This window comes from Somniosus microcephalus, chromosome 24 (genome assembly GCF_052327205.1).
Source record: "Somniosus microcephalus isolate GS21.2 chromosome 24, FLI_Smic_1.0, whole genome shotgun sequence".
Classification (NCBI taxonomy): domain Eukaryota; kingdom Metazoa; phylum Chordata; class Chondrichthyes; order Squaliformes; family Somniosidae; genus Somniosus; species Somniosus microcephalus.
The window spans coordinates 46,138,164-46,162,444 of record NC_141010.1 but is presented as its reverse complement, the minus strand read 5'-3'; the positions used below and the strand labels follow the sequence as shown (position 1 = coordinate 46,162,444).

General features: G+C 45.2%; 1 protein-coding gene across 1 annotated transcript in view; it reads right to left on the bottom strand.

Annotated features, from left to right (window-relative positions):
• Window positions 1–24,281, bottom strand: part of nsfa (N-ethylmaleimide-sensitive factor a) — a 294,195-nt gene that overhangs the window by 206,620 nt on the left and 63,294 nt on the right. Inside the window, exons 3-4 of the mRNA XM_085966605.1 lie at window positions 20,690–20,789; window positions 5,723–5,762 (exon numbers count right to left, since the gene is read on the bottom strand). Of these exons, the coding sequence (XP_085822731.1) occupies window positions 5,723–5,762; window positions 20,690–20,789 (140 nt within the window). The remainder of the gene's footprint in view (window positions 1–5,722; window positions 5,763–20,689; window positions 20,790–24,281) is intronic.

Here is a 24,281-nt window from a genome sequence, read left to right as displayed (position 1 = left end):
AAGGGCAGCAGGCGCATGGGAACACCACCACCTCCAAATTCCCCTCCAAGTCACACACCACCCTGCCTTGGAAATATATCGCTGTTCCTTCATCGTGGCTGGGTCAAAATCCTGAAACTCCCTCCCGAACAGCACTGTGGGAGCACCTTCACCACACGGACTGCAGCGGTTCAAGGCGGCGGCTCACCACCACCTTCGAGGGCAACTAGGGATGGGCAATATATGCTGGCCTTATTAGCAACATTCACATCCAGAGAATTAAAGAAAACAAAATTAAAATAGCTTTAAAATGTTAGTGTAGAAAGGACAGCTCCACCAATAGAAATGACTTTGTGGGAATAAAATAAACTCGTCTTGCAGCCTCCTGCAGGTCCAGTGCCTCAGGTTCCATTTTTCCACAGAGCCACTCTACTGAGCTTATAGTCAGCAAGCAGCAACCTTCCTCAATATAAACTGAGAAGTTCCTACTACACAAAGCACTGTATTGAAGCTAACAAATCTTCTCAATCATCCAGCAACAGAGAGACACCCACAGGCACAAGCTCTATGAACCTGCAGTGCTCATCCAAGCCCCTAAGATCCAAAATGGCAGTGCGCCAGGAGGCTGCACAGATTTTCTTTTTAAATCAAGGTTTCGCAGCCTTCCAGATGGCGATGCATAGCTGCACGACAAAATGAAGCACTGAGCACAGAAGGCCCCAGAGTTCAATTCCCAATCTGCGCCGAGATAACTGATCTCGATCAGGGGGAGTGTGGGCACTACCATCGTACTCAAGGTCAACAAACAAAGAATAAAACCCAGATAATAATCTTTAATAAAACACAAGGTAGGAGTTGAAGCCCAATTTCCCAGCCCCTGTACTTAGCAACTGAAATCTCCAGCACCTTCCTAGCTCACTCAAAATGGAAATGAGAAGATAGAAGAATGGGCCATGAGGCTACTCCACCATTTTTGTTAACCATGGCAGCTTGATCTTTAATTTTAGTTTGGTTTTTTTTTTTTAAATTCCCATGGCACCCTGATCTTTATTCTTTAAATTCCAATTCACTGCCTTTTCTAGAAAGCTCAGAATACCATGCCTCCTTAAGTATCTACCTCCCTCCTGTTAAACACCTCAACTGACTGTGACCTTCCAAGGCACTTCCCTTTCCACATCTCAAAGCTTGCTGCCTAAACACATTTATTATTTCCGTCAATCCCAGCAAGTCAGAAATATAGATTTCCCCCCCCCCTCCCTCCCCCCGTCTACTTCTGACAGACAGTAATGCAAGTTACTTCTGAAGCACTTGACAGGTCCCTTGGGCATTTCAACATTTTCAGTCAGGCTGACGAAGTGGTATTTCCATAAAAAACCATCACCAGCATGCAGTGAATGAAATTAAGGGGGGTGTGGGGGGAAAAAAAGTGGAGAGAGGGGAAAAAGTTTCTCAATCTAGAGACATACACATCTGTACTGAAGCACAGTTACCCCACTTAAAAGCTGCTCAACAGCAGGTGTTTTGTTTACAACACCTCCGCTACACAGAGTTCTGTTCAAGTGAAGTGATGGTCTGTGGTAGCATTCCTCATCAGTCTCACCAGACTGGCGTGACATTCCGATGTCACATCTGGAGAGCGAGATCGGCACGAGACAGCTGCTCCCATTCACTTTTAGGAAAGAAATAGGGCAATGAAGGGAATTGCGGCACAATACAAGAGTACAGACGCATCTCCTTTACAACAGTCGGGGGTTACGGGACAATTCAGTACTTCCCTCCGAGTGTGCAGACATTACTTGGTAGCAAGCCAATTCTCTCTCCACTCAGAAGAAAACAGCTTCAGCAACAGCTGTTCTGAAGAGCTAAAGCCAGAGAGATCCCATTGTGATTCGTCCTCAAGATGCTATGATATGCATTGCTGCCCCACTCGAGCATTGGCCAATGTTTTGGGGAAGAGGAAGGGGACAGAAATATACGGCATTGTACAAGCTCAACATTATAATAAATTATCTGAACAGGTTTCTGACTATTACTTGTACCCCTTGTAGGTACCTCGAAACATTTAATGTCCCCACACATGTACTTTCCAGCAAGTCTCTGGAAAGTACATCAGAAGTGGAACCATTTTTCCCCTCCTTTATAACCCAGGGCACTGAAGAGAATTTCAGTGCTACAGCTGCTAAACCCTGGGCGATCAGTTAAATCGGCAAAGACTAGATCATGAACCTGGAGCTTCAGTCTATATGACTTAATGCAACACCAGGCAGTGCCTTTACCCACATTACTCATTAATACACACACTAACTTATAACCAAAAAAAAAATCAAAAATCCAAACTTAGATAGATGGCCAAAGATCAAGGTATACAGCACGCTTTGTCCCTCCCAAACAGGTCACAACACAAAACCTGCACAAGGCTGCAATGTATGCACTAGTTTGTACAGTAACCAGCTTTTCCCAGCCAACTGTTATCCTTCTGAAAAAGGATATGTACTAATTGGAAGGTTCGGAATCAGGACCATGGAGAGCACCAGCAATGAATACAGAGAGAGGCTGGCAAGACCATCTCCAATTACTCAGCAAGATGCACTCTGGCAGCACAAGTGCACTGAACTCTTCATGTACCATAATGACATACCTGTACTCCCTTCACAGAAAGACAAGATAATTTTCAACATTTACAAAGTTGCACATCATTTTAGAATGAATACTTTTGGTTCCCACAGCATATACTACTCATTTCACTGACCACTTTCCCACTGCTACTGCAAGAAAGAGTGCAAATAATTCAGTGCAGCAAGCAGGCTAGTCCAATATTTCATATATTCACGAGGGGAATATTTAAGGGGAAGCTAGATAAACACATGAGGGAGATAGCAATCGAAGGGTATGTTGATGGGGTTAGACGAAGGATGGGAGGAGGCTTGTGTGGAGCATAAGCCACACGGAACTACTGGGCCGAATGGTCGGTTTCTGTGCTGTAAATACTTCGTAATAACTACAGGTTGTAGAATAGAAATAAACAACCAACAAATGGCCGATAACTAATCAATGAAGCATTTTCTATAAAATTCTACCCTTGGTTTTGTATGTAGGAGGCAAGAACACAAAAGCAATCAATCACAGTACAGTACACTGCTGGATAAGTTAGCTTTCCGAGTTAACAAGCTGGTAGCCAATGTTACCTACAGCCAGATGTCCAACTGCACAACGCAGACAGGACACAGCCACTAATGAGGAGGCGAAGAAAGCAGGGATTGCAGAAGAGGCCAGAGTCAGGAACAGTTTGGTGGGGGGAGCCAGGATCATCAGGCTGGAGAAGATTACACAGAGATAGGGACAGGGGAGGTCATGAAGAGATTTAAATATAATGTACATGTGGACACCGGGCAAGAGTAGGACTGGGCTCATGAGGCGATTTCTCTACAGTTAAATAGCTTGATGGTCACGATCGAAGATCACACATGAAAATTCACCATTGGGTAGGAGGTACCAGAGGAACCGTTCCAACCTAGGAATGAACAGGTCTTGGGCTGAAGAAAATCGATTTTAGAAAACAAATGGGAGGAGAATTTTTACTTTAATAAAATGCATGACTTTTCTAAAATCTCATTTAAATAACTTCGCTACCTTGGCAAGAGCCCAGCCACATTAATTTGTCACAGGCTTGCTCTTTAACTGAGAAGCGGAGGCAATAGGGCCACGACAAGCTGAATAAAGATGCTCCTCAAGAGCGTTAGGTAGGAGTGAAAGTTAAAAAAAAAAAAATTAACCCAAATTCTCCCTGGAGGCAGTTACACAGGGACTATACAGATTTATTATAAATATGCAATCAGGGCCTGGCATAGCCGGAGAGAGGGGTGGTTTGAGGTTACCTGGAAAGGGCAATTGTTAACTTCAGTTTGACCAGTGCAGCATCAAGTCGGGTGTAAGGAGGACCCAGGAAGTCCACTGACCCTTTAATACCTACCTGCAATTACTAAACAGTGCAGATACCACTATCTGAACATTTCAAACTTAATTTCTGGGGCTAAAAGGGTTAAATTACGAGGACAGCTTGCACAGACCAGGCTTGTTTTCCCTCGAGTACAGAAGATTAAAGGGTAGTCACATGAGGTGCTAAAGGTGATTAAAGGATCGATAGGGTAGACAGAGAAACTATTTCCTCTGCCAGGGAGTCCAGAACAAGGGAGGATAACCTTAAAATTAGAGCTCGGCCATTCGGGGGCGACGTCAGGAAGCACTACACACAAAAGGGAGTGAAAATCTGGAACTCTCCCCCAAAAAGCTGTTGAGGCTTGGAGGAGGAGGGTCAATTGAAAATTTTGAAACAGAGATTAGGCAAGGGTATTAAGGGATACTGAGCCAGTGCAGGTAGGTTAAGCAGCGCCTCGATTTCAAAATTCTCATCCTGGTTTTCAAATCCCTCCATGGCCTCACCCCTCCCCATCTCTAATCTCCTTCAGCCTCACAACCCCTCCGAGATTTCTGCGCTCCTCTAATTCTGCCCTCTTCAGCATCCCTGATTATAATCGCTCAACCTTTGGTGGCCGTGCCTTCTGTTGCCTGGGCCCTAAGCTCTGGAATTCCCTGCCTAAACCTCGCCGCCTCTCTTTCCTCCTTTAAGATGCTCCTTAAAACCTACCTCTTTGACCAAGCAGCCCTAATTTAATTTATCCTTAAGTGGATCGGTGTCAAATTTGTTGTCTTAAATATGCAGCGCCTTGGGTCGTTTTACTATGTTAAAGGCACTATATAAATACAAGTTGTTGTTGCTGTAGCAGAGAGAGTTGAGATACAGATAAGCCATGATCTATTTGAGTGGTTGAACAGGCTCGAGGGGCTGAATGGGCTTCTCCTGTTCCTGTGTTCCCAAATGTTCTCAACATACATGTAAACACACAGGCACAGAACACTCCCTTAGGCACAATTCAAATTTCAACCAAGCAGTGTGGGTAACCCAAGCTCCTGTAACCGATTTCAGACTGGTAACTACAACCTCAAATTGTTAGTTTGGTTTGTCGTGCACATTTTTTGGGGAGCGTGGGCGGGGAAGAGAAGAGGTGAGATGATGGATCACTTATTTTTGGGACAGGTCAGATACAAGACTGCAGACCTTAACCTTTGGTTGCACAACTACCTCCCTTCAAGCACTTAGCCTCAAATAGATCACGCTTGTTGCCCGAAATGAATTGTCTGAATTAAGATAGAAACACAGCTGTTCCATGCAATAGTTAGTTATTTTTAATTCCGATTAGCACTGTGCTAGCAGCAGTGTTACAACAGCCTACAGATAGTAATCACTGTAACAAATCACACAATTACCACATTCTTATCCAGGTGTAAAAAGTTGCAGCCAATTAACTTTTTTAAAAATCACTTTGGCATCCAATTAAAATCAATGTTATTTTATCACAATTACTTCTGTAGAATCAATAAATGCCATATTTTGTCCACTTCCTTTTGAACCGATCTTTGGAACACTCTTCTTGGAAGGTGGGCTCCTCACCCTCCTTATAATGATCACTGTGTACTTCAGTATTGCGTAGCACTGAATTAGCGTTGCATCTGATGTGGCAATATTCTGTGCATGTGTACGATACACACAGACAGAGACAGACACACACACGCTTTGTAAACTGTGCTCACTTTATAAGTATTATTAGATACAAATGCAAGTTGTTTATACCTCTGCTTCGTGCTTTTGGCAAGTTTATGAATTAAAAAGTAAAAGTAAACGTACCTTCCACTTCCTGACCGATGGAGAGCCCCACCCATTTTCTCTGCAAGAAAAAAATTTAACTGGTTAATGTAATAGCACTGCTTCAATAAATTCACTAAAAAAGAGATTATTTTTAATTAGGACATCCAGAATAGAAATTTGAGGACTGAGAATGACAGGAGTCACGCACCACACTCTGACTAAAATTTAGTCTTCTGTCTTGGAAAATACCTTACACAAAGACAATACAAGAACAAACATTTTATGACCCACATAGTTGCTTTGAAAAGTGCTCAAACACTGTTCTAATATCACAATAATCCTTTCCCTGGCTGCCTGGCCTTCGATCATCATTGCTGTACGCGCCTAGGAATGGTAAAACATTAGCAAGACTCTTGCAGAGCAGGTTATTGTAATGTTACATAGTAAGCTGTTGAGAGAATTGGTTCCGACACCATTGCATGTGATTCTCCCAACACCCCCGTCCCCACCACTGCATTTCAGGCTGTCGACCGTGCAGAGCTAAGAAGAAAGTATTTTGAATGTTTAAATACTCCTAAATGCGTGGGATCCCATTGGTCTTCTCTGAAAGATCACAGGCATCCTTGAAGACCGCTGGCGAGTCATGCAGTGAGTCAGCAAAGCTGGGCATTGGTGTGTTCTACAATCAAACTAATATCAAGATTTTTTTTTTTTTTTTAGGGCCATTGACCAGAAACTTAACTGGACCAGCCACATAAATACTGTGGCTACAAAAGCAGGTCAGAGGCTGGGGATTCTGCAGCGAGTGACTCACCTCCTGACTCCCCAAAGCTTTTCCACCATCTACAAGGTGCAAACCAGGAGTGTGATGGAATACTCTCCACTTATCTGGATGAGTGCAGCTCCAACAACACTCAAGAAGCTCGACACCATCCAGGGCAAAGCATCCCATTCACCACCATAAATATTCACTCCCTCCACCACCAACGCACCGTGGCTGCACTTCAGCAACTCGCCACGGCTTCTTCGACAGCACCTCCCAAATCCGCGACCTCTTCCACCTAGAAGGACAAGGGCAGCAGGCGCATAGGAACACCACCACCTCCAAGTTCCCCTCCAAGTCACACACCATCCTGACTTGGAAATATATCGCCGATCCTTCATCGTCGCTGGGTCAAAATCCTGGAACTCCCTCCCCAACAGCACTGTGGGAGTATCTTCACCACACGGGCTGCAGCGGTTCAAGTGGCTCACCACCACCTTCGAGGGCAATAAATGCTGGCCTTGCCAGCGACGCTCACATCCCATCAATGAATTTAAAAAATGGGGTTTTTTTAGGGCACAGTATTGAACTAGCCAGGGACATGTACTTTGTGCAGTCATACAGCCTGGTGATTTAGGTTTGTGCACTATGGAGGGATCAACAGAATTGTTTGAGGGCTGAAAAAAAGTGACACAAATTGACTATTTTCTGTCTGCATTTGGTTACCACATTTACCGACATAACAGTTCAAAAGTAATTCATAGGTAGCAAAGTGCTTAGAGATGGGGTGTCATGAAGACATGATAAGGTGCATTATAAATCCAAGTTCTTTCTTAATAGAAGCAAGGCAAGGGATATTTAGTTTCACTGGGGTCACTTAAAATGTATTTTCTAGTTGTAGTTAGGAAGGACATGTGGCAACCTGCATGCTCCGCAATCATTGAAAGGGACTTTACAAATATCCATGCAGTGTGCCCTTGAGCTTGTGTACTCAGCATATGGCCCAAGTCGCGTAAGGGCACAGTGTATTGAACGAGCCATGGGGGCTCTCAATCCCATGCAAATGAGGGCAGAGGTGATACCACTGACCAGGACAACATCGTGGGAGTGGGTGACAGTGAATATGGAATCTTCCCCATAGCTTGTGTCTGGTGCCATGCTCCATTATTTGAGGTTGCCTTGACTGTGCACTGACAGTCACACTGAACTCGAGTAGCATGGGAAGAATGTAGGGGCAACAAAGCCAGTATTTTGTTATTTGGTTGAATTCTCGGGAATGGAAGAACAGTGAAGACACAGCACCACTATACACACCTGAAGGATAGATAGTGAGGTTGAAATGTGCAAAAGACAGTGCATTAGGAGTTTTCAGGAAATGTATTGTAGAGAAAAGGTTTCAGAAATAAAGCACCTTACGCACTTAGTACATAATGGGCCAAAAATTCGGGTCGGGGGCTTCCCGCGGGTGCAAGCCCCCGATCTGCACTCACCCTGCGCGCTGACATCTGAAGCCCGGGCCTGCTTGCATTTCCTGTCACAGGCCCGGTTCTGATGTCGGCGCGCAGTGCTTACCTGATCCAGCGGCGTAGTTAGTGCGATGTGCCGGCTGGGATCAGGTGAGCACTGTACAACCAATCAGGGGAGGGGAAGGTTCATTCATGAGTTTGAGTGTAAGAACCGTCAAACTCATGAAAGCTACGGGGGCCCAAAACACTATTTAAACTTTAAATAAAAAATTTAAAAACATCCCAATCGTTAAATTAAGTATAAGTAAGTTGAAAAAATAATTTAAACAATAATTTTTTTTTTGAAAAAAATTAATTTTTAATAAAAAAGGGTCTAAAACTAAACTTACCTTATTGTAGATTCTTTAAAATAATAAACCTGTGGGGAAAAAAAATTCTAAATTACACTAAAACACCACTTACCTGTAAAAATAAATAGTCACGTGTGCTTTTTACAAGCGTAACGACCGGAGGCCTTTAAACATGCGCAAATCCCCCAAAACAGAGGAAATCCAAGACGCACGCGCTGCCCCCTACAGCGCACACGCTAGCCTCTTCACCTCTTGGGTTAGAGGAGAGGAAATGCCGGTTTTCAGCGCATGCGCTGTGCATGCTGAAAACCGGCATTTCCTCCGGCCAGACGCGCGAGTACCCCTTCCGTACTCACGCATTTGGGGAGGAATTTCTGCCCCTATATCCTGTATTAGGGTTTTTAAATGTTTAGGAAAAACCCCTCCTAACACTCCAAAATGCTTCACAATGTACAGTACTGAGAGTGTAGTCACTGTTGTAATGTAATGAAATGCAGAAATTTGCACACAGCAAGCTCCCACAAACAGCAATGAGATTAATGAGCAGATAATCCATTTAAAAAAAAAAATTTTTTTTTTTTTTTAATATATAAAAGTGATGTAGGTTCAGAGATAAATTTTGGACAGGAGAACGAGCCCACTCTTCTTCGAACCATGCAACAGGATAGAAACATAGAAGATAGGAGCAGGAGTAGGCCATTCGGCCCTTCGAGCCTGCTCCGCCATTCAATGAGATCATGGCTGATCACCCAAATTCAGTACCCTGTCCCTGCCTTCTCCCCATATCCCTTGATCCCTTTAGCCTTAAGAAATATATCCAACTCCTTCTTGAATATATTTAATGAACTGGTCTCCACCGCACTCTGTGGCAGAGAATTCCACAGGCTCACCACTCTCTGGGTGAAGAAATTCCTCCTCATTTCAGTCCTAAATGGCCTACCCCTTATCCTTAGACTATGACCCCTGGTTCTGGACTCCCCGACCATCGGGAACATCCTTCCAGCATCTAGTCTGTCCAGGCCTGACAGAATTTCATAGGTTTTGATGAGATCCCCTCTCAATCTTCCAAACTCCAGTGAGTATAAGCCCAATCGACACAATCTCTCCTCATACGTCATTCCTGCCATCCCAGGTATCAGCCTGGTGAATCTTCGCTGCACTCCTTCCATGGTAAAAACATCCTTCCTCAAGTAAGGCGACCAAAACTGCACACAATACTCAAGGTGTGGTCTCACCAAGGCCCTGTACAACTGTAGCAAGACATCCTTGTTCCTGTACTCGAACCCTCTTGCTACGAAGACCAACATACCATTTGCCTTCTTAACCACCTGCTGCACCTGCATGCTTACCTTCAGTGACTGGTGCACAAGGACACCCAGGTCTCTCTGCACTTCCTTCTCCCAACCTATTGCCATTCAAATAATAATCTGCCTTCCTGTTTTTGCCACCAAAGTGGATAACCTCACATTATAGTGCATTTGCCATGTTTCTGCCCAATCACCCAACTTGTCCAAATCGTGCTGGAGTTTCACGACATCCTCCTCACAGCATACCCTCCCACCCAGCTTTGTCTCATCTGCAAATTTGGAGATATTACATCCAATTCCCTCGTCCAGATCATTAATATATATTGTGAACAGCTGGGGTCCTAGGACCGATCCTTGCAGTACCCCACTAGTCACTGCCTGCCACTCGGAAAACGACCCGTTTATTCCAACTCTTTGCTTTCTGTCCGCCAACCAGTTCTCTATCCAAGTCAATACCTTGCCCCCAATCCCATGTGCCTTAATTTTGCACGCTAATCTTTTACTTCTGCTGGAGGGGGCAGATTGGACTCTGTTCGTGACCCAGCCAAGAGACAGCACCTCAGCGCAGCACTCACTCAACACTGCACTGAAGTGCTGCCTGGATTACGTGCTCAAGTCTCTGAAGCGATGTTTAAACCCACAACTTTCAGACTCAGCAGAAAGCGCCATCACTAAGCCAAGGCTGACACCATTTTTTACCTCCAGTCTTCAAAGTTTTATTTAAAATGCCCTCCCTCACCTCTTTTTCCAGTGCATTGATGACTGTACCAGTGCCGTTTCCTGCTCTCGCCCTGAACTAGAAAATTTCATTCACTTTGCTTCCAATTTCCACCCTTCCCTCACTGTCACATGGTCCATCTCCGACTCTTCCCTTCCCTTCCCTGACTTCCATCTCCATCTCTGGGGATAGGCTATTGACAAACATTCACTACAAGCCGACCGACTCCCACAGCTACCTGGACTACACTTCCTCCCACCCTGCTTCCTGTAAGGACTCTATTCCATTCTCCCAGTTTCTCCGTCTCCGCCGCATCTGCTCTGACGATGCCACCCACCTTCCGTACTAGTGCTTCCGACATGTCTTCCTTTTTCCTCAACCGAGGATTCCCCTCTACTGTGGTTGACATGGTCCTTGACCGTGTCCGTTCTATTTCCCGCACTTCTGCTCTCATCCCCCTCCCCTCCCTCCCGGAACCAAGATAAGAGTTCCCCTTGTCCTCACCTTTCACCCCACCAGCCTCCACATTCAATGGATCATCCTCTGCCACCTCCAGCATGATCCCACCACCAAACACATCTGCCCCTCACCTCCCCTTTCAGCATTCTGAAGGGACCGCTCCCTCCACGACGCCCTGGTCCACTCCTCTATCACCCCCAACACCCCTTCCCCTTCCCCCGGCACCTTGCTGTGAAAGCGCAGGAGATGCAACATCTGCCCTTTTACCGCCACCCTTCCCACTGTCCAGGGTCCCAAATACTCCTTCCAGGTGAAACAGCGATTTACTTGTACTTCTTTCAACTTAGTATATTGTATTCGCTGCTCACAAAGCGGTCACCCAAATGCAGATTGGGTGACCGCTTGGCAGAACACCTCCGTTCAGTCCGTAAGGGGGACCCCGAGCTCCCGGTCACCTGTCACTTTAATTCTCCGTTCCACTCCCACTCAGACCTCACTGTCCTCGGCCTCTTACACTGTTCCAATGAAGCTCAACGTAAGCTCGAGAAACAGCACCTCAATTAGGCACTTTACAGCCTTCTAGACTCGACAGAGTTCAACAATTGCAGACCATAACCTCGGCCCCTATCTTCTCCCCCCCCCCCCCAAACCCATTTATTTATTTTTTCTCTCCCACATGGCAGCTGTCGATCATTCTGCCATTGCCATTTACACTTCATCTAGAGCCATCTTTTGTTTCTCAACTTGTCCCATTACCATCTCCTTTTGCTTTGCACCATCATCCCTCTTGTCATTTACTCTCTCCTGCCTTCCATCCTATCACAGACCTTCCCTTTTGTTCTTCCTTCTCCTCCCTTTCGCTGCCCCTACACTTGCTTAAAAACCTGTTCCATCTCCAGCTTTTTCTAGTCCTGACAAAGGATCATCAGCCTGAAACGTTAACTCTGTTTCTCTCTCCACAGATGCTGCCTGACCTGCTGAGTGTTTCCAGCATTTTCTGTTTTTATTTCAGATTTCCAGCATCCGCAGTATTTTGCTTCTTTATTTAAAACAAGTTGTTGAACTGAGCATCAAAAAAGTTAAAAATCCTGCACTTTTAAAAATTGTGACATGATGATTAGTTTGGCACATTGCGTGCTTCTAGAGTACAGTGAATGTAGTTTAGTACAAGAGAGGAAAGATAATTCTATGCAAGTACCTTCTGTTCTTCGATGCTGCCATGTCTTCACACACCATATATGAACAAGCATCCAAATTACATATTAGCCCCGAGGATCTACTCAAACAGGCAGATTGAACAGTTTGCATGATCTATAGTGTCAAATTGAGGTCCATCCAATCTCAAAGGCCAGTATAACTGGGTGCGTTAGAAATTGTGGTACTCTCAACATAGGCCCCCTGCTAACTTGCCCAATGGCAAAGGGAGCTTGCCACTGAGAATACAGCTCAGAAAGTCCCATGTTCCATATTTATGCTGTGCGGATTTAGTGGATTGTGTGTGTGACAGCAAGGGTTACAACAATTGATCCCAGCACCCCTGGATTAGTGACAAAAATCAAATAGGTTTCCCAGTGAAATACCCACTCCTGACGGCTATCGCATCTGGTCTGCTGGAAAGTTAACATCCGTGTACAGGATCAGGCTTGCTTCTGATGACCTTCCCTCCTCCATCCCAAGTGCCAATCCATCTCATTATCCAGGCTCACGTGAAAAATGACCAGCTGAGTGAGGTCACAAGACAAATAGCACATTAACACCTTCAAGAGACACAAAATAAATTGTGGGAGTTGTCAATAGTCCCAACCATCAGATCATCGACTCGCCTTCTCAAATCACTGAAACATCCCAATTTCTCAATTTCTAAAGCCTGCTTACTGCATCTGGCCAAGACTTTATTATAGCCCATTTTAAACCTTCCCACTGCAAAATAAGTTCAGAGGAAGACAGCCCTTCAGCCAACCTGATCACATCCTTCCAGAATAGCAATCTTGCCATCTTCCCTTTAAAGCATCTAGCCGTTTCTAGACTAGTTCAGTGTCCTGCCCTCAAACCAACTCTCCCAAGAACCCATTCCAGCTCTTCATCAGCCTCTCTGCAAAAAGGACTTCCTGTCCTCAACAATCCTAAAACTGTGTCCCTTACATGCTACCTTGATGTATCAAAGTATTGTTCCAGTTACTTTTTCGATCCAATTATCTGGTATACCGCGATATTCAATTTAAAAACTTGTACAACTCCAAGATCCCCTCAGAGTTTTCTTGGAGGCCTAATAGCTCTAATTATCAAATTAATCCCCAATAGTTCATCCATCCAACATCAGAGCCAGCCATTTGGGTCTCTTCTGTTCAAATTTTACATATTTAAGAAAAATAAGATCCATGGAGATTTGGTCATCACAGTCAAAGATGTTACTGGAACTCATGGTGGAAACCAGACCTCAGCTACACCTTGTGCTTGCAAGGAAGAAAGGACTGCAGAGAATAAATGCACCTCTACTATCCACAGAAAGGCACTGGACATGGGCCTGCAACACACATGCTTCCTGGGTTGAGGACTCGATCATGAGATTGTCAGGAGGCAATGAAGTCAGTTGCAGAAAATGTGAAGCTGAAAATTATACATGGGCATGGAGTCTGAAACCTTCTCACCATATTTCAGGACTGCTTTGCCAACAGCAAATCAATGGGGAACGGAAGTTGTAGAATTAATCGCACCGTATGTAGATTTGTGATGGGGACAATGATTAATCTGCCATAGGAATCTAACCTTATGGCTGGAGCTCATTGGAATCTCCTTGCGCTGAACACCACAAGGTAACCAATTCTTGTAGATGTTCGGGTTCCCTGCCAGGTCCGTAAATTCAGGTGAAAACAAACCACCCCCCCCCCCCGGGGGGGGGGAAATTGGCTCACGCCCCCTTTGGGGCACTAACTTAGTCGGGGTGCCTCTGCGCCCAAAATTCAATGGTAGCGCCCGAAGCAGAAGGTGGGGCACTACTGGAAGCGTGCTCCTTCCCTCTTGGGGCGCTCCCATTGAATATCACGGTGCTACGTGCAGCAGCGCCACCCACGTTGGCATGTAGCACCGCAGTACTACAGGCCTCCCTTCCCGATTAAAGGGGAGGGGCCTAGCGTAGCATGCACCGGGGTCCTGCTGGACCACCAGGGAGCGGGGTACCAGGAAGAAAGCCCGGCATTCAAGAGCAGTGGCAGGCTGCCCGATCACAGCCGGCACCCCGCAGGAGGCCAGAGGGGGCAGGTTCTGGCAGGCGGCCCAAAGAAAGAGGGCCGCCCGGCACCTGCCCTTCAATTATCGCCGCCCCGGCTGCAAACAGCTGTCAGACATATGATCCGGCAGTAGGCCAGGGGGGCACAAGCCAAGTTTGTAGCCGGGGCGCTGTGCACAACGATGGCATCATTGCCACGGGGCGCTATCGCTGCCGCTAGCCTCCCGTTGAATTTCACGGGAGGCGTTAGCGGCGCCATGCCCAGGTGCTAGTTGCCTTGCGCCCCCCCCCTCAGGGCACTAATGGGAGGTGCAAAGCAACCAAATTTTTACCCCCAAGTGACCAGATAATTCAACTGCCCCAACAACTTGAGCCTTCCTTCTTGCCCACACATGGGAGAAGGAAGGCTCACGGGAACATGCAATATCACTCTGGTCAGAAAATGCCCAATTAAAAAATTGAAATGGGGAGGTCAGAAAAAAAATACTTCAGAGTGTGTGGTTAAAATGTGAAATTTGTCAGAAGCAACTGTTTCAACAGAACCCAGGAATCATAAAAGGGACCATTGCTTAAGAATTAAAAAAGTTATGGGGAGCAAGAAAGAGAGTGGGAGTGGAAGAAAAAAAGTGAGCTTTTTGGGCTTACATGGAGAAAAATAGTATATTTTAATAAAATAGCACAGATCTGAAGGGCTGAATGGCCCGTTTTTGTGTTGCGAGGTCATAGAATGTTACTAGATACTTCTGAGAAACTGCTCTCATCAGTCTAATGTAGAAGACTTTGAATGCACCCATTATTAGTATATCGGGGGAAAGGAAGGGGCAGAGGAACACTGGGTTGAGACAGGGTGAAATAAAATAAATTTCAGGAAAATGAAAATTGAAATTCAGACACGAGAATCCAATAGCAAATGCTCTGCCAACCTTGGGTCTCATGCTGGGTATCAGGAAGCTGCTTATACTGCGTAAGAAAGATGGATGCGATTCTCCCCTTAGTTTTTAAACAGATGGAACAGCTATCACTGTTCTCAGAAACATCTGGGCTAACTTGAGGGAACGCTGCAAGAGTCCACTGCAATATAAACAAAGTGAAAACTCAATTGATGATCATGCCCCAGCAAATGTGAAGGCCACCCTCACCTTCCGCCACCCATAACAAAACAGAATTTAAAAATATCCTTTGCCTTTATTGTGTGTTAGAAATATCAAATTCAGTTCCTAGTCGAGCACAATACTATTTAATATTCAGGGCACACAGAATTCCTGCAAGAACTGAAGTCAAGCTTTTAAAAGCAATTGCTTGTTCAACCAGGATTACATTCTCTTGAATGACCCAGCCCTTTGAACACATTTTATTAAAGCATTTGTGCTCAAGGTAGACAGAGAAAGAAAAGAATGGGCATGCTGAAAGATTAAACTAATTTGTACTCGAAACCCAATATACACAATAGGAAAAATTGCACAGTGCAGAAGTGCCTTGGCTTATCACCTTAAACTGACCCCGGCATTGTGGGCAGTAACAGACCTGTAACTACCACAACTTCATCCCAGCATTAAAAATCTCAATGAACACTCTCCACGTGTGGACCAACTCCAAAAAAAGGTTAAAAAAAAAACCCAGCAGTTCAATGACATTTTGACAGTTCAAATAAAGAGACTGAAAATTTCACACATCCACGCTCCTGCTTCATTGTTGGGATACGGTTCAACAGTTATTCAAAACCTAACGTTAGGCAACAGCACACTTTTCCCCACATGGCATACAAGATAAAGTGCTGCAAGATCAAATCATGTAAAAGCAAGAGAAAACAGCAAGAAAAAAGTGTTCAGCTCCCATAATGTGGATATTTATTCTCAACAGATCTTCAACACAACCGCACTGCAGCAGCAGCAGCATGGTTCACTTGTATAGTTTTTCCACCCACGTGTGAACATGTTCAGAAGCAAATGGACATACGCAACATTGTGAAGGAACTGAAAGCAGCTTCAAGTCAGTTTACTACTAGACCTTGCATTTTTATAAACCATCTTTAATGTAGAAAACTGCCCAAGCTCTTCAGGAGGTGTCAAACAAATTAGACGGCGAGCTAAAGGAGGACATACAAGAAACTCTCGATTTACCAGCACCTAAATAACCGGAAATCTCTGTTAACCGGCAAAATTCAGGGAGTAGGTTCAGGTAAGTTTTACTTCATATTAGTGGCCGTTCCTGGATCAGTGGCTGTGTAATCGGGGTTCTTGCACTTGTTGCTAAGCAACAGGGACGCTTGGTCTGTGGCCGGGCTTCTTGCACCTGTTGCTAAGCAACAGGGAAGCCTGGATTTGTTGCTGTGTATGGAGCTCTCGTACCTTTTAACTATACCTCTCTGTAATCCGGAATTTTTGATAAACCAGCACCACGCCGGTCCAGTCAGTGCCGGATAAAAAAAGAGAGTTTCCTGTATTAGAAGAGGAGACCGAAGGCTTGATCCATTAAAATGGGTTTTAAGCAGGGCCTTGAGGGGGGCAGGGGTTAGGGCGAAAATTCCAGAGTGTGGGGCACAGGTGGCTGAAGGCACGGCCACCAACAATGGGGCAAAGGGAGGAGGGATGCACAGCAGCAGAAGTTAGAGGAACAGAGGGACCATCAGGGTGAACTTGCAGCATTGGAGAAGGTGAAGGACAGGAAAAGGCAAGGCCAAGGAGGGATTTAAACAGGAGGATGAGAATTTTAAATTGCAGAAATTGTGGGACTGGGAGCCAATGTAGCACAGTAAAACAGTGGTGATGGGCAAGCAGAACTTGGTGCAATCTTGGATACAGACAGCACAGTTTTCAATAGACTGAAGCTTATGGAAGGTGACGGTTAAGGCTAGCCAGAAGAGCATTGAAATCATTGAGTCTGGAAAGCAAAGAGAGAGCATGAAAAGTTCTTGGCAAGTAAAATCAAGGAAAACCCAAAGATGTTTTATAAATGTATTAAGAGTAAGAGGATAACTAAAGAAAGCGTAGGGCCTATTCGAGATCATGAGGGTAATCTGTGTGTCGAGGCAGGAGACGTCTGTAGGGTTCTTAATGAATGCTTAGCGTCTGTTTTCACAAAGGAGAGGGGCGAAGCAGACATTGCTATCAGGTGGGGGGGGGGGGTGGGGGGAGAAAGAGTGTAATATTAGATGAAATAAACATACATACAGTGAGAGGGGAAGTATTATGGGGTTCAGCAGCTTTAAAAGTGGAGAAATCCCCAGGCCAGGATGAAATGTATCCCAGGCTGTTAAGCAAAGAAAGAGGAAATAGCAGAGGCCCTGACCATCATTTTTCAATCCTCTCTGGCTTCAGGTGTGGTGCCGGAGGACTGGAGGACTGCTAATGTGGTACCCTTGTTTAAAAAGGGAGAAAAGGATAGACCCGAGTAATGACAGGCCAGTCAGCCTAACCTCGGTGGTGGGAAAATTATTGGAAAGAATTCTGAAGGACAGGATAAATCTTCATTTAGAAAGACACGGATTAATCAAGGATAGTCAGCACAGATTTGTCAAGGGAAGGTCATGTCTGACAAACTTGATTGAATTTTTTGAGGTGGTAACAAGGAGGGTAGATGAAGGTAGTGTGTTTGATGTAGTGTATATGGACTGTAGCAAGGCTTTTGATAAGGTTCCACATAGCAGACTGGTCACGAAGTTAAAAGCCCATGGGATCCAGGGCAAAGTGTCAAGTTGGATTCAAAACTGGCTCGGAGACAGGAAGCAGAGGGTAATGGTTGATGGGTATTTGTGTGACTGGAAGGCTGTTTCCAGTGGGGTTCCGCAGGGCTCAGTACTAGGTCCCTTGCTTTTTGTGGTATATATCAATGATCTAGACTTGAATATAGGGGGTATAATTAAGAAGTTTGCAGATGATACCAAAATCGGCTGTGTGGTTGATACTGAAGAAAGAAGCTGTAGACTGCAGGAAGATATCAATAAATTGGTCAGGTGGGCAGAACAGTGGCAAATGGAATTCAATCCGGAGAAGTGCGAGGTAATGCATTTGGGGAGGGCTAACAAGGAAAGGGAATACACATTAAATGGTAGGACAATGAGTAGTGTAGAGGAACAAAGGGACCTTGGAGTGCATGTCCGCAGATCCCTGAAGGTAGCAGGCCAAGTAGAGAAGGTGGTTAAGAAGGCATACGGAATGCTTGCCTTTATTAGCCGTGGTGTAGAATACAAGAACAGGGAGGTTATGCTTCAACTGTATAAAACACTAGTTGTTAGGCCTCAGCTAGAGGACTGTGTGCAGTTCTGGTCACCACATTACAGGAAACAGGAAAGATGTGATTGCACTAGAGAGGGTACAGAGGAGATTTACAAGCATGTTGCTGGGAGTAGAGAATCTTAGCTATGAGGAAAGACTGGATAGGCTGGGTCGGTTTTCCTTGGAACAGAGGAGGTTGAGGGGAGACCTTAGAGGTGTATAAAATTATGAGGGGCATAGATAAAGTCGATAGAAAGGACCTATTTCCCTTAGCAGAAGGGTCAAAAAACAGGGGGCACAGATTTAAAGTAATTGGGGGAAGGTTTAGAGGGGATTTGGGGGGTAATTTTTTCACCCAGAGGGTTGAGGGTCTGGAATTCACTGCCTGAAAGGGTGGTAGAGGCAGGAACCCTAACCACATTTAAAAAGTACTTGGCTGTGCACTTGGGATGCTCTAACCTGCAGGGCTACAGACCAAGAGCTGGGAAGTGGGAATAGGCTGGATAGCTCTTTGTTGGCCGGCGCGGACACGATGGGCCGAAATGGCCTCCTTCCGTACTGTAACTTTCTACGATTCTATGAAAAGAGGGTTTCAGCAGCAATTGGGCAGAGTTAGGGACAAAGGTAGGCAATGTTGCCGAGGTGAAAGTAGGTGATCTTTGTATTGTAGAGAATATGGGATCGAAGCTCAGTTCTAGGGCGAATAGGATGCCAAAGTGGTCGGGGAGCAGGATGGAGTCAGTAGCGAGCATTGCGGCAGGAATCACAGATTATGGCTTCGGTCTTCCCAATGTTTAGATTAAGGAAATTGTGGCTCATCCAAGGCTGGGTGAGAGAAGCAGTGTGACAGGACAGAAGTAGAGTTGGGTGTAGTCAGCATACATCTAGAAGCAGACTACATTGGATGGGAGATTACTGAAGCAGATTAAGGGGTATGAAATTAGGAGGAGGATTTAAACTGGATTAATAATTGGTTAGAAGGGAGAAAACAGTAGTAATTAAGGGCAGGTTTTTCTTCATTTTTTTTTTATAAAGTGGTTGGAAGTGGTGTCCCTCAGGGTTCAGTTCTGAGGCCACTTCTATGCACATCAATATTTGGATATCGGTCTAGAGAGAGTGGTGTCAAAATGTGCATATGGTACCAAAATGGAAGGTACAGTTAACGTATTAGAAGACCAAATAAAACTACCAAGGGATATTGGCAGGACGAGGGAATGGACGAACAAGTGGCAGATGGAATTCAATGTCAGTACATGTGAGGTAGTGCATTTCGGTAAAATAAAATATGACAGCAGTAATTACACTGTGAATGGAAATCGGCACGGTGCTGTGAAAGAACAGAGGGCCTTGGAGATTCTCGTTCATTAACATCAAGTTAATAAGGCTGTGAAACAGGCTAATAGAATTCTAGGTTTTCTCTCAAGAGGTATAGAATATAAAAGCCAAGTGGTTATAATATATTAAATCCTTAAGACCTCCGTTAGAGTACTGTGCCATATTGGGCTCTACACTATAAGGATATTGATGCTTTAGAGGGTTTAATGAACAAATACACATTTGAAGACAGACTTAAATGGGGCAGATTATGGGGAGATTAATAGAATGATGATGGGATAGGAAAGCGGAGATAGAAGCAGACGGTTTCCAGTTATTAAGAGGTCAAGAACAAGATTAAATGCAAGAGATTTAGAACAGAGGGCAGGAGAAACCTCTCCAGTGTTAGGAGACTGTGGAATTCACTTCTAGGGTTAGTGGTTGAGGCAGAAACGATGTCAATAGTCAAAATTAGATTGGAGAGCTGGAGGAGGCAAAAAGGGTTGAAGGGATATGGGAAAATCATGGGTCAACATGGTTAGAACTATTTGCTCACGCAGAGGATAAAACGCCAACACGGACTGGCTGGGCCGAATGGCCTGTTTCCATGTTGTTATTTCTATGTAATTAAGACTGGAACCAAGAAAGGGCAATCCCACTGAGCTGGACAAAGTAGGAGAGGCACTTGGTGCTTGGTGCAGCCAATCATGTTAAAGGCTGCAGAAATTGAGAACTATGAGAAGGAATAATCACGATGGCCACAGTCACCGAACGTCATTCGTGGCTTTGGTTAGGACCGTTTCAGCTCCGAGCTGGGGGGCAAAAACCGAAGGAGAAATTCAAACAGGGAGTTGTGGGCGAGATGGGTACTCATTTGGCAGGTAACAGCACATTCAAGGACCTGGGAGAGGATAGGAAGGTTAGAGATGGGGTAGCAGTTTGCAAGGACAGAGTAGGTTTAGAGGTAGGGGGTGATGACGGCAGTTTTGGAAAAAAAGGGGCCGTGTTCGTAAGTGAATACTCATTCCGAGAGAAATGCTCGACAGCGCACACATTTATTCCGCCAACCCCCCGCCCCCCCCCGACCCCACTGTCCCCTTCCTCCCGCCCCCAAACCATTTCATCAGTGCTGACTGCCCATTACAAGTTTGGACCCATGCTTATAAAGGTATGCTGTAATTGTCTTTACCTGTGGCAGGCTGAAGGCAATGCTCCCTGGAAGCACGGTGTTGTGACTTTTCACCGTGAAGACAAATTTGTGGTTCGGACTAGTTTTCACAATCACATGCCTAGGAGGAAAAAAAAAGGAGGGTGAGGCACATTCAAAAGGCAGCCGAAATCCATGGCACTAAAATTCAGAGGTTGATAAAGGTGATTACTTCAAGAGCGATAGTAATTACCAGCACAATGTACAATTAATTAAGTGCCCAGTGACATTTACACCAGGATCCTGCTCTTAGGCTACGGAATAGAGAACCAGTCCTTGCAACCCTACTGGGCTCCATGAACTGCAGAGAAGCAGGGTGCAAAAGGCAAGAACTAGTCCCTCATGTTTACTTCACCGATCCTAGCTCCCCCAATCTGGTGATTATTAAATCGACCCAAAAAATGTTAGAGTCCATAATCCTGCTGACCCATTGGCCACTTTTACGAGAGAGAGAGAGAGAGAGATGGGCAAGTCCAAATCCCACCATGGGCAGTTTGAGAATTTAATTTCAGTTTAAAAAATCTGAAATAAAAAGCTGGTATCAGTAAAAGTAACCCTGAAGCGGTCGTTAAAAACCCAACTAGTTCAATAATGTCCTTTAGGCAAGGAAACATTTGGTCTTCTGGCCTATACGTGACTCCGGTCCCACGCCAACGTGGTTGACTGTTAAATGACCTCTAAAGTGGCTTAACAAAGCAGTCAGGGGTTGGGCAATAAATGCCAGTCTTGCCAGTGACACCCACATCCTGAGGATGAACATCTTGTCCACGAGATCAGCTTCCTGCTCCCTCAACCCGATTGCCACTAAATTGCTGACCACCAAACTTCCTTTTCTGGCTACCACGTTAGCGGATATTGTTAATGGTTCTCTCTCAAAGTACTGTCCCCCCCCCCTCCTTCAAATCTGCCGTCATCACCCCCTCAAAAAAAAGCAAGCCATGATCCCCTCCGTCCTTGCAAACTACCGCCCCATCTCCAACCTCCCTTTCCTCTCCAAAAGGTCCTTGAACGTGTTGTCGCCTCCCAAATCCGTGCCCATCTTTCCTGCAACTCCATGTCTGAATCTCTCCAATCAGGTTTCTGCCTCTGCCGAAACTGCACTCATCAAAATCACAAATTACATTCTTTGTGACTGTGACAAAGGTAAACTATCCCTCCTCGTCCTACTTAACTTTGACATGGTTGATCACTCCATCCTCCTACAACGCCTCTCCACTGTCATCCAGCTGGGTGGGACTGCACTCACGTGGTTTCATTCTTATTTATCTAATCACAGCCAGAGAATCACCTGCAATGGCTTCACTTCCCACTCCCGCACCATTACCTCGTGTTCCCCAAGGATCTATCCTTGGCCCCCTTCTAATTCTCATCTATGGGCTGCCCCCTGGCGACATCATCCAAAAACACAGCATCAGTTTCCACACGTACACCCACCTCTACCTCACCCCCACCCCTCTCGACCCCCTCCACGGTCGCTCAATTGTCAAGACTGCTTGTCAGACATCCAGTACTGGATGCGCAGAAATTTCCTCAACTAAATATTGGGAAGACCAAAGCCATTGTCTTAGGTCCCTGCCATAAACTCAGTTCCCTAGCCACCAACTCCATCCCTCTGCCTAGCATCTGTCGGAGGCTGAACCAGACTGTTCGTAACCTTCGTGGTCATATTTGACACTGAAATGAGCTTCCGACCACATAACCGTACCATAACTAAGACCGGCTATTTCCACCTCCATAACATCGTCCATCTCCGCCCTTGCCTCCGCTCAGCCGCTGCTGAAACCCTCATCCATGCCTTTGTTACCTCTAGCCTTCACTATTCCAATGCCTCCCACATTCGACCCTACGTAAACTTGGTCATCCAAAACTCAGCTGCCCGTCTCCTAACCCGCACCAAGTCTCGTTCACCCACCACACTGGTGCTCACTGACCTACATTGGCTCCCAGTTAAGCAACACCTCGATTTCAAAATTCTCATCCTGGTTTTCAAGTCCCTGCATGTCCTCGCCCCCCTCCCCATCTCTAACCTCCTCCAGCCGCACAAAACCCACCAACCCCAGAAATATCTGCGCTCCTCTAATTCTGGCCTCGAGCATCCCAGATTTTAAAAAATCGCTCAAACATGGCCGTGCCTTCAGCTGCCTAGGCCCCAAACTCTGCAATGCTCTCCCCTTCTCTTGCCTCCTTTAAGACGCTCCTTAAAACCAAGTCTTTGACCAAGCTTTACTACATTAAGGGCGCTATATAAATACAAGTTGTTGTGTGTCATGCTGCTACTCACGCACTCAAACATCACGTAATCACAAAAATCACAAAGTAAACTTGGCAGGTCCATTAAGGCTGGCGATCGGGAGGGCCCTTTTTTTTTTAATGAATTGGGCCTAGTTTAGCAAATCTGGCGAGATAACTTTGGCTTCGTCACTGGCTCCAAGAAACAGCACGTCACGAGCCGGCGTCAACAGCAAGCGAGATGCAAAGCAGCTTATGAAATGCCTCTGGTTGTGGCGGGTGGTTAGGGGGAGGATAGAACTGGAGATTTGCTACTAGCTGCACTCCTTATATAGTGTAAACAGACCACAAATGTAGCACGTTGATTTAGTGAACGGACTTCACTCTTCCATTATCGGAGTAAACTATGTAAAAAAAAAAAAAATTTAACAAACAAACAGTAAATCCTTTATAGCAGGCAACTAAAGCAATAATCTTACAAGTAAGGCAGTCAATGTTTTCTTAAAATCCTAATTTTTACATGTGGTAGCATCATTCTCACGTTGTCGACATTTATTTTTAAATCGGGAATCCTTTCAGAATTGCAGCACAGATGGCAATGCTCGTTAAGCAACCACCTCACGTTCCCGGTTTGTTGGTCTGAATCCCAGTGGAGAGGCATTAACGCAATTGTACGTGATGAGTTTATCACAGCTTTCAGCAGGCTCGGAGGAACCTGCTCCAACTAGCAGCTCTCAAATGGTTAATTTTCTCCAGTGGCATCAGACTCGCAACATGATTTGGGATTTAAAGTTGAAAAATTGCTTTAAATCACAAGGCCCCTTCCTACCGTCCCTATAACTTAGGTTCCTGCTTCTGCAAACTGACTACAAATTAGACAATCAAACTACAGTACTCCACCATCCAGAAAAGTGCTTGCACACTACTGGAAGAAATTCATCCCAATCTACAGATCTAAATACTGGAGAACTTGCATTTATATAGCACTCTGCACATCCTCCTGATTGTAATGATATCAGCAAATAGTGATGGTAGTTGCCTGTTTGATTATGATGCCTTACCAGCATGTTTGCCTGATTGATTACTTATGCCTGACCAGCAGAGGGCATGTGAGAGACAAGCAGTTTAGTTTTACTTTCGTTTTGTATGGATCTCTAAGATGGTGTCTCCTGTAATGCTGTTAAGAGTTGAACAAGCTTTAGATTAAAAGACATTCTCTTTCATAAATGTCTCGTCATTGAACCCACAAAGAAATCAATACACTGATGTCCAAAAGAATTTCACAATAATAATGACTGCACTTCAAAATAATTGGTTATGATGTAGGAAACACAACAAGGCCCCA